The sequence below is a fragment of the Mytilus galloprovincialis genome, chromosome 2 (genome assembly GCF_965363235.1).
Source record: "Mytilus galloprovincialis chromosome 2, xbMytGall1.hap1.1, whole genome shotgun sequence".
Classification (NCBI taxonomy): Eukaryota; Metazoa; Mollusca; class Bivalvia; order Mytilida; family Mytilidae; genus Mytilus; species Mytilus galloprovincialis.
The window spans coordinates 101,729,871-101,741,342 of record NC_134839.1 but is presented as its reverse complement, the minus strand read 5'-3'; the positions used below and the strand labels follow the sequence as shown (position 1 = coordinate 101,741,342).

Genomic DNA, 11,472 nt, shown 5'->3' with positions numbered 1-11,472 from the left:
ATGCACGTTGGGCTAATAGTTTTTAATCCTACTTGAAAAAACAAGTATTACAATATTTCCAAAGAAATTTTTGTCAATTACTTCTGTTAGTGATAACTGTTAAATTTCTTCCTGTAAAATACAGATAAGGACTAGAATGTCTTTTATCCTGATTATTAGAAATTCCTTGGATCAAAAGTCCGAACTTTACATAGTCAACATGTTTAGCAATGTGCCATCCTTCTTTGATCGATATTGAGAAAATGGAGTATACTGTATCAAATACGTGCACATTTACTACACTAAATTGTGAAAGTTCAAACTGACGGTTGTTTAAACGAATACCAGGTGCCTCTCCCAACGGAAGTATGAAAGTGGCAAAATTTTCATTTGTATTTCTTGGAACAACAAACTCGTAGTATGGTAGATACTGATTTACACCAGGTACCACACTATCAATTGTTCCCGTGTGAGGACTATACGCCTTCATAAACAAAATAATCTCTTCTTGTGACGATACAACCGTTGTATGTTTGTGATTAGTTGTCAGATAATTGTTCACATCCAGTATTGAAGTGGATATTGTATTATTATTGTCTTTAAACTCTATCTTTGTCTTGTACTTAGAGAATATCCTGAGTCCTAGGGTTTTAATTAGACTTGACAACTGCGGCACAATAAACACTTTACTGAAATCGTCTAAAGGTAGCACAGGAATGACCACTGGAATGTACGTTTTGAAAAACAATGCAAATGGTCTAGTGCCGTTCACAAATGTTCCTGTGAGGTGACATTGTTCACAGCTTATATAACTATATTCATATTGAGCTGCATTAAATGTCAATTTATTGTCATCAAACATGCTTTCATTGAATGTTATATTACTCAACACCCATCTCGCCGTCTTAAAATTAACCGTCACTGTCGTATTTTCTTCGAAGGCAATGACGCTAAGTGCGTCAAACTTTTGCTGAGGTTTAAACTGTGGGATCACATATTCATTTGACAATCCTTTCGATGGAATAGCATGGAATGACTTCCAGATTGCACCATATTCGTCTGTTAGAAAATAGAATAAGTATATCAATACTTCACACACAACTCGTATATGTGCATCACCACTTAATTTCCCAATGCCAAGATTGTCATACTTTGATAAATCAAAGGATGTATAATTTCCTCTTAATGCTATTGTTTTATACCGTTTCACAGACGGTAAGATAAGGTCACAACGTCCACTTTTCTCAGACGACATATGAAGAGTAATATTTCTGTACTTTGGATTGAAAGCGACGAAAAACTGGTACCCCTGTAAACCTGCAAAAATAGATTATATCGTCAGAATTCCATTAGTATAAGACTATAAAATGGAGAAAGGAAATGGTGAATATGTCAAAGCGACAACCACCCGACGATAGAGCAAACAACAGCCGAAGGCAACCAATGGGTCTTCAATGTAGCGAGAATTCCCGCACCCGTAGGTGTCCTTCAGCTGGCCCCTAAAATATGCATAATAGTACAGTGATAATGGACGTCATACTAAACTCCGAATTATACACAAGAAACTAAAATTTAAAATCATACAAGACTAACAAAGGCCAGAGGCTCCTGACTTGGGACAAGCGCAAAATTGCGGCGGGGTTAAACATGTTTATGAGATCTCAACCCTCCCCTATACCTCTAGCCAATGTAGAAAAGTAAAAGAATAACAATACGCACATTAAAATTCAGTTCAAGAGAAGTCCAAGTCCGATGTCAAAAGATGTAACAAAAGAAAATAAATAAAATGACAATAATACATAAATAACAACAGACTACTAGCAGTTAACTGACATGCCAGCTCCAGACCTCAATTAAACTGATTGAAAGATTATGTCTTCATCATATGAATATCAGGTACAATCCCTCCCATTAGGGGTTTAGTATCATACTATCATAAAATATATGAGAAGAACATACCATTATAATGTACATCACCCAGTATGCACATATCACATTTATTGCCATTAATGTTTATCTGTATTCATAAAACAATAATTTGCTCTACGCAATTTTTGAACAGCAATTTTTGCGTCCCTCTATTTAGAAAATAAAAACCATTTGAAAATTTAACGCTAGAATCAAACAAGATCATGAAAAGAAAGATCATGTATGCAAGACATTAAATTAGGAACGAAAAGCTTTTTTCTCTCTATTTTCCCTGCCTTATGCCGAGAGAGTGTATATCAATCAAACCTTGGTGAAATAAATTTGCATAAAATAAGTAAGCATAAAAAAATAATTTAATACATAGTTGAATTTGCTTAGTTAGCTATTTACTTATTTGAAGTACAGATTTTAACGTTATAATGTGTTTACATGTATGCATTTTTAAAAGTATGTTCCAGTTCTTTGTGCTGTAAACTAGTATGCTATAGTAGTAGTCTTGTTATCTTTCGTGATCTTGTCTTATTGGCATATTGCTTTTTTTGTCTAATATAATGTCATCAGAGATACTTGGATTAAAATGTTATATTTGCGTCAGACGCCAGACGTACGTTTCGTCTACAAAAATATTTTACCACTTTACTATTCCCAACGCTACCTAACATACCTCTATATTTGCAATTCTTTCCCAGAAATCCTTCAGCACATATACAGTAAGAGGAGTGTCTTGTAGTTATACACGTACCCCCATTATGACAATTACCAGATATTATACATAGGTCTGCAATGATGGAAGAATATATCTTATGAATGATTGAAAATGTAAAATGTAAATATCACATAATTACATTCATTTGCTTTGAAACAATTCAAGTAATCGTATCCTTTTTAGCCAGAAAATTTGTATCTTGTAAAGAACATAAATTCATTAGACATTACAAACTTGAATATTGCCATGATATTAACACTACAGAGATCGACTTTTATAGACAACGACGAATTTCAAAACAAAAATTGAAATTGGAACGACTTAGTCTCACCAATTCTCTTAATTATAAATACATGGAAACAGTCAAATATTTGATGTGCAAATTACGTATAAAATATTATCAATTTTTTGTCTAAGGGAGGTAGGATTTTTCAAAAATTCGTCAAAAAACTGAAAACAATACAGCATGAATTGCCCGCGTCTAAAAAGTAAAATCACAAAAATACTGAACGCAGAGGAAAATCAATTCGGAAAGTCCATAATCATAAAGCGCATAAAGCGCTTTTCTGGATTTACCATCATCAGGAACACTTATAGATATATATTTGGAAGCAAATGTTGTATAGAATCCATTACAGTTGAAAAGCTCTATGACTAAACAGAATATTGAAAAGCAAAAATATCTCTAGTGACAACTTTGACAGAGGGAGTTAAAACCTTAGTTTCTATATATGTCATATACATTTCTCGGTTTATTTTGACATATTACTTTAAATGTCCCTTTGTATCCTTCACCTCTCCGTTTTATGAACATGTAATGCGATTTTCGGTTTGTTTGTCCAATTTGTAAAATACAAAAAAGATGCATTTGCATGTGTTTGCATATTTACATGATACTTATTGGTCTGTCGTTTTCTTAAGTTACCTTTAATTTCACACTGTTTTCCAATATATCCTGCCGGACAAATACACAATACAGTGTTGTTGTACGTCACACAATGTCCGTTGTTGATGCAGGGTGTTTCTGTTGTACATTTATCTGTAAAAGGCAATGTTATTTAAAGGTACAAACATATATTATGATTACATTTTTTTTTAATTTTCAATGTACATGTCTCGTGTTTGATATATACTTTTACGCAGTGTATGAACATATATAATCATATATATTGACATTAAAAATCTTAACAATTATAGAGGAATCACAGTGTCATTGGAAAAGTATTTAATAGTTTACTAAATAGTAGGTGTGATGATTTTTATATTGAAACATAACTTCATTCATAATTGTCAATTAGGTTTTACAAAAAAAAAGCTAGAATTTCAGATCACATGTTTATTGTTAAATCTAATTTTAATAGATATTGTAATTCAAAGGATGGAAAGGTTGTCTGCTTTTTGGATATTCAAAAAGCTTTCGACACAGTCATTCATACTTATATTAAGTTGAAATAACTATCTGCGGGCATGGGTACTTCTTTTCATAATGGTATTAAACACATTTAAGAATCAAGTGAATCTTGTGTTAAGATTCGATCCAGAGTAACAAATTTTTTCCAGATAAAACTTAAACAAGAGGAAATTTTTAGTTCCAATCTATTTAAGTTATTTATAAATGACTTGCCAATAATATTTAGAAGAACGTAAAAACCCTGTAATACTTAATGAGAAAGCAGTTAATTGCTTATTATATGCATATGATTTGGTCCTTTTATCAACATCTGCTAAAGGATTGTAAACAAGACTAGACATAATGGTAAAATCTTATAAAGATTGGTGTTTAAGTGTGAATCCCACCAAAACAAAGGTTCTGATATTCAACAAAGCAGGCAGGGAAGCGTATGTCTAACCCCAGAAAATTATATAAAAGAAATAGAAAACAGTAGCTATAAATATATTTGGGAAGGGAAACCAGACAAGATTAAAAGAAACATGATGATTGGTCCATATGAGAAGGGGGGTCTTAAAATGGTAGACTTTAAAAGTTATTTTGTGGCTTTAAAAGCATCATGGGTAAATAGATTGGTAAATGGTAAACTTGAGACTTATAAGCTTATACCATTTAAATACTTAAATGTCTCAAACAATATTTTGTCAATATTTAATATGAATTTTAGTGATATCAAATCTTTAAGATATCTTAAAGATATTCCTGTGTTTTATAAAAAAGTAATAAAGTCTTGGAATTTGACTGGCGGGGGGCAAACAAAACAACCAGACACATTTTTTGATATAAGAAAGCAAGTAATATGGGGAAATAAATCTATAAAATTTGATAATAAACCAATCATATTTGAGAACTGGATTAAGAGTGATTTAATTTACATAAATGATATCTTAGATGATAAAATGTCATTATCAGAAATCTACATTCTAAACAAATTAAAGCTAAAAATAAACTGGATCGCCGAATTTCAAAAATTAAAAAAATCTATACCAGCAGAATGGATTCAAATTGTTCAAAAAGAGAGTTCTGTCAAAACTACAATTAATATTCAGAGAAATAAAATCGTATGGAAAAATAATTTTATTGAGACTACATTATTAACAAATAAAATGTTATACAACTCTTTGGTAAATACAAAACTAGAGTCGTCAATAGGGATAAACAGATGGCTTAGAATCCTACCAATACAAGAAACTCTTAATATGAATTCATTGTACAAATTTATTTTTGAATATATGACTGAAAATAAATTAAAAATATTTAGATGGAAATTATTACATTATATTGTTCCAACTAAAAAACTGTTATTGCAGTGGAAAGTAACTAAGACAGATAAATGTAATTTTTGTAAGCAAGTAGAAGATTATGTTCACTATTTTTTGAAGTGTAGATATTTGAACAAATTTTGGCAAAAAATCTATGAACATTTTAGAAGAAGTAAAATAGATTTTGATATTAAATTGCAACATCTCGTATTTGGATATAAAATCACAGATAGTAATTATTATTTTCTGAATTATATACTAACAGTATTAAGTTTTTCTATATATAAGTCATACTATGTATCCGAGCAGAGAACAAAAACTGTTGATGTCTTTAGCATTTTTGAAAATGAATTTAATAAAAGAATAGATGCATATAAATCAAGATGTCCAATATTATTGTCAATTAGAAAGAATTTTTAGCATTGATAAATCTCTGCATAAGACAACTATACAACTTTATATTATTTTTTATAACTTAATAAGTTTGATCAGCTGTTTATTTCCCTGGATAATCAGTGGAGTGTAACAGGGTAAATCAAGAGAAGCTTGGACTCTTGGTGAAACTTGTAACAAGCAAGATTAGATGAATAAATATTATTATGTTGTTAAAAAAAAAAAAAACAAAGCAGGCAGACACATTTGTGAAAACAAATTATTATTTATGAAAATATGTTGGTTGATAGTGTTGATAATTATAGATATAAGAAATTAACATTTGTTTACCATTTTCCTTTTCAGTTAATGTTGTAGACTGTCGAAATACTGTTATAAGAGGGACTATTAGTATTGCCGAGGTAACACAACCAAGCATAAAACAGAGGAACAATTTCTGTGATTTATTCTTCTTTTCAGGAGAAGTCGAATTGCCATACATCCTCGTTGATATTTGAGGGGTACGTGAAGTTCTGTTACCCCACTCAACAATCTCTAAATACTCGTGCAAATCATTGTGAGTCGGAGACGGTTCCTCGTACTCATGTGACGCCATTGTATAAGAAAGGCATGGGACGGAAATCTGAAATATAAAAAAAAGTATTTATGGTCGGGTTGTTGTCTCTTTGACACATTCCCCATTTCCATTCTCAATTTTATTGTAAATATACTTTATTATTTTTATTACAAAACAAAAAAGGACACATTTATGTGAGCAGTTTTCTATTAGAATGTGGAGAAAGTGTGTATATAAATCAAATGTCTGATTTGATATGCTCATATAAACATACTAATTGATGCTGAGGGTGTATCGATATTTAATCATATAAAACATTAGACGTGTTTAATTGTGACATTCAAAATGCGAATATTGTGTTGCTGGTTACTGTCTTGTTCATATTAACGAGAACTTTTTTTATTTCTTTCAATACTGCTTAAACTAGAGACCATTAACAATGTACCGATCCAATATTAGTAACCATGGATTCATAGGGTAAACATGTGTTTAGTGAACGCAACGAACTAGCCTAAACTTCACATTGTGTAGGACGGCGGGTATTTAACGATATATATACGAAGAAAACCCGATTATCTGTTTATCGTTCCATTACTCGCGTTTTCCACTCCCTACGACTGTTTTACGCTTCTCGGAAGAAAGCTTGATAATGTCTCATTGGACATTGTGACGTCGCTGATAATGCCTGCTTTCGTCTAAAAGACGGGATAAGAGAATTATGTAGCGACTGAGCACGATGATATAAGCGTATGGAAGGACGATAATATCCAATAAGAAGCTTACCATTACCAGACATAATTATCTAATATTTCAAATTCATTGGTCATGAAAAATGTGTTTTGTTGTTTTAGTTGTTAATTATGTCTGTTGACTTTTTATGTCCCATTTGTTCAGGTTAAAGTTTTTGGTCGAGGTAGTTTTTGATGAAGTTGAAGTTCAATCAACTTGAAACTTGGTACACATGTTTCCTATGACATATTATGTATAGACCTATTCGTATAATTAATCACAAAGATGAAATACAATATTTGAATAGTGTTTTATCGGTACTAATATTGATATGGAAAATGATGAATTAAAACAGAACTGAAAATGTTTTGTTAAACACTTAATAACACTAACGTCGATGTTTATATTGTAGCATTGCATAAGGTGACAGTTGTCGTATTGTTTATGACGTCTTTACATTAAATATATTGGATGTAAACTGACTGATATTTTAACAAAGAAAACATCATTAATTAATAAGTTGTAATTGGCTTTTAACTAGCTTCCAGTAGCTTCGCGTACTCTTAATTCGGTACTTTGCGTTTTTGTTAGTTGTTACAATCTGATTTAATAGTCCTGTTTTAACATATATCATTTACAACTGTTTTTATTCGCAACAGTTAATAATTAGAGATGCGGTTAAGAACCCACAAAAAATATCTAATGACATTATTAATTTTTTAATTTATGCATTTCGAAAATGTTCAGAGCGATACTCGATTATTACAGTATTCGATACAAAAATGAACAATAAATAAAGTAAGATATAAGCCAACAAAAATAAATAGATTTACAGAGCATACATTTACCAACAAATTTTAGATACTGTAAATTTTACTTCGTACTTACAGCACTTGATTATATCCATAGACAATACCTTACAAACGCCTGTCTATTCATCGTGAATACATAAGCAAACTTAAACTGTCACTTCACCACTGTTTATCAAGCAATTATTTTATTTCATTATGAAACTCTTTATGAAAATTCTAATATTGATTTTAGCTGACATTTGCAAAAAACAATGTTCGTGAATTTTAATAGGTACAATACTCTGAAGAGCATATGTTTTCTTCATGGCTAAGAAACAAGTGTTAAAGACAATGACTTTCCTTTACAACTTCATACTCCTGACTTGGTAAAGGCATTTTCTTATAAAATTCTTTTAGGTATTTTAAGTCCTTAATGCTCTTTAATATCGAAATATTTTTTGCCTTTTTGCCTTTTTTTTAATCGAGCGTCAAATATGAGTCTTTTGTAGACGAAATGTGCGTATGGCGCAAATACAAAATTCCAATCCTGGTATCTATGATGACTTAAATTATACCTAGCTAAACTTGTATAACAGTCGTATTTAATTCCATTATATTGACAAAGATGTGTGAATAAAACAAACATGCATAATAGGCAAACATGCCAAAATAGGGGAAAAGCAGTCAACATTATGTTTTTCTTAATCACTTTAAAACAAACATATATGTATACAAACATTTTACCATGGCACAAGAGGCAAACGATATCCAAACTCACAAATCGAAAAAAAAACTGACGAAAAAATGAAAAGACCAAAAACAGAAACAACAGTTGACATCGCTCTGTTCTTAAACATCCCGTTTTTGTGTTATTGTTCTATGATATTTTTTGTATTCTTGTCTTTCAATTTTGCTGACATGTTTCGTCTAAATGCCTTTTTGATATATATAACATATAACATCTTGGCAAAGTCTTATTGTGCCACGGTAAATTTTCGGTACACATTTATTTGTTTTTATAATGATAAGATAAAAAAACAACGTTGACTGCTGTGCCCCTACTTTTGACATTTTTATCTATTATGTTTGTGTTGTTCAAACATCGTTGTTAATGTGGTGAAATTTTATGCGACTTTCATATAAGCAAGAGGTTTAACTAGCTATAAAACCAGGTATTAACCACAACTTGCTACTTAAGAAAATGCCTGTACCAAGTCAGGAATATATCAGTTGTTGTGCATTCGTGTCATGTGTTTATGCTTTTATGCACCCGTTTAATTGCTCATGTAAATAGAAACCAAATGATAAATCTAATTCTGATAGTCATATTTGTGGAAAAAAGACGGGATTATGGTTTCAACCGTCATATAAAACTATAATTCCCATTAAAAAGCACATACACTGTACATTCGTTGAATATATGTTGCTGATATGATATTTTAAATGTTTTCATTTGTTTTTTTACAAATAAACTCACTATAGATACCAGGACTAAATTTAGTATATACGCCATACGCGCGTTTCGTCTACAAAAGACTCATCAGTGACGCTCGAATTCAAAAAAGTTAAAAAGGCCAAATAAAGTACGAAGTTGAAGAACCAAAATTCCTAAAAGTTTTGCCACATACAATATAGCATTTTAACGGAAATTTTCTAAACTGTTTATATATAATTTTATGACATCATGGAAGAATATTTCACTATAGATTCTAATTGGTTTTCAGATTAATCTTCCAAAAATTTGAAATGTTAAATTATGCGTCATTGTATCAATTTTCCTCCAATTTTACAATGATTGTTGCTGTGCTAATGTTTAGTAAAAATAAATTATCGTTGTCTGGTTTCGTGATGATGTCAAATTATATCATTACCCTAAATATTGACTATTTATCCTGTCAAGTTTTGGCTCCACCTCCCGAATAATTTACTTATTTACAATGAATAACTTACACGGCTCTATGTTACGATTATGGATTTCCCGAAGTGAATAAGTCAATGTATTAAAATACATACTTTTAAAATGGTCCAAACATTAAATTTATTAAAAGTTTTAATCAGTATTATTTTTTTTTAAATAGATACTTGTTTATTAAAAAATGTCCTGTTTACAATTTCCTCAGTTGCCCAGGATGCAAACTGTTGAATCCCGTTTATATTTAAACCTACTCTCCGGGAAGCAGGAGGCTGAAAAAGTGCACTGTATTACCAGAAAAAAGATACTTATATACTTTTGTATGACAATAAATGAAAAAGAACATCTTTCTAGAATATATTACTAGTAATAAATAATATAACACTATAACATAATCGAGTGCACCTCTATACCAGAATAACAAAACAATATAACATAATCGAGTTCACCTCTAAACTAGAATAACATAACATTATAACATAATCTAGTGCATCTCTAAACCATGGATAACATTAATCAATAAATAATAAAGAGATATAACAGGCAGACCACATACCATCGACAGGGTATGAATGTGGTTTAATAACAATCATAATCACATAGATTACTCATCATTCGGAGGCTAAGTCAAAGGAAAAGATGGTCGTCTGTGCGTTAGTTGTTTTTCTATTTTGACCTAAATGCGCATTCCGTGTAAAAATGTAAGATTCTAAAGCGAAAAAGTTATTTCGACAATAAGACTTAAAAAAAGCAATGTTATAATTGTTTTATTGTGAAATATTTTTAAGCGGAATGCTCTTTAGTTTCATAGAATTTGATTGATGGATTGTTAGCAGTTATGAAAATAACGCATTATGACAATAGTTTAAAACTAGACAAATCTCATCTAGTGATAAAATAGACCCCACGCACAGAGACATGTATTTCAATAACAGTTCAAACCAAACGAGATCAGTAACGTATGGTTCATGGCTAATTTACCATCCCCTTAAAAAAAGCCCAATTTTACAAAAATAAAAAAACCAACAAAAGAACAATGAATCAATATAAAGAACATACAAAAATAGAAAAACTGACAGAAAAAAAACCCAAACGATAAAAAAGTAAATATAAATAAAATATAAATACGAACAATAAAAAATATCTAGTTCAGCCTACCAAACGGGCAAGTAATAGGTACTCGTAATCCCACATACCTTATCATCAGCCGTCTGTTAACTTTTTTTACGCTGAAACTTCAAAGCCAAGTGCAAAGAACATTACCTCAAACAACATCAAATTATCTAAATGAATCAGCATGGCTTCTATAGCTGTGAATAGACAATGGGATTAAAAAGCAATTATCATGAATATCTTTTAGCCGTTGATACTGATTTCCTCATCGATATAATTTATTGTTGCTTGTTTAATTCAAGGATAAAAGAGTAGCAAAAGATTCTATAGAAACATTCAAACACATAAAGTGAAAATAAACTGACAACGCCATGCCTAAAAACAAACCCCAAAAAACCAAACAAACAAACAATAGTACACACAATACAACATAAAAAATCTAAATATAAAGGAACACACAACCCACTAACTCTAGTGCTCTGAAAAGGTCAGCAGCTTCTGCTCGGTATGTGATAAAATAAGAGTTTCAAACCTGAATTAACACGAAAAAAAATAAAAATGTTTCCAAGGAACACAGATGCCCTTGATTCTTATATGCAAGAGTTACTAATGTACTAATTCAAACCTTTGTTTTATTTGAAACAAACTACAT

The 11,472-nt window shown here is 30.7% G+C and overlaps 1 protein-coding gene across 1 annotated transcript; it reads right to left on the bottom strand.

Moving 5' to 3' along the window:
- LOC143065158 (uncharacterized) lies at positions 1-8,162 on the bottom strand. Its single transcript, XM_076238562.1, has 5 exons — positions 7,893-8,162; positions 6,050-6,341; positions 3,540-3,653; positions 2,573-2,686; positions 1-1,296 (listed from the first exon to the last, which is right to left on the bottom strand). Exons 2-5 carry the CDS (start codon positions 6,312-6,314, stop codon positions 74-76), a joined length of 1,716 nt encoding a protein of 571 aa, XP_076094677.1. The 5' UTR covers positions 6,315-6,341; positions 7,893-8,162; the 3' UTR covers positions 1-73.
- Between the last annotated feature and the right edge of the window lie 3,310 nt (positions 8,163-11,472).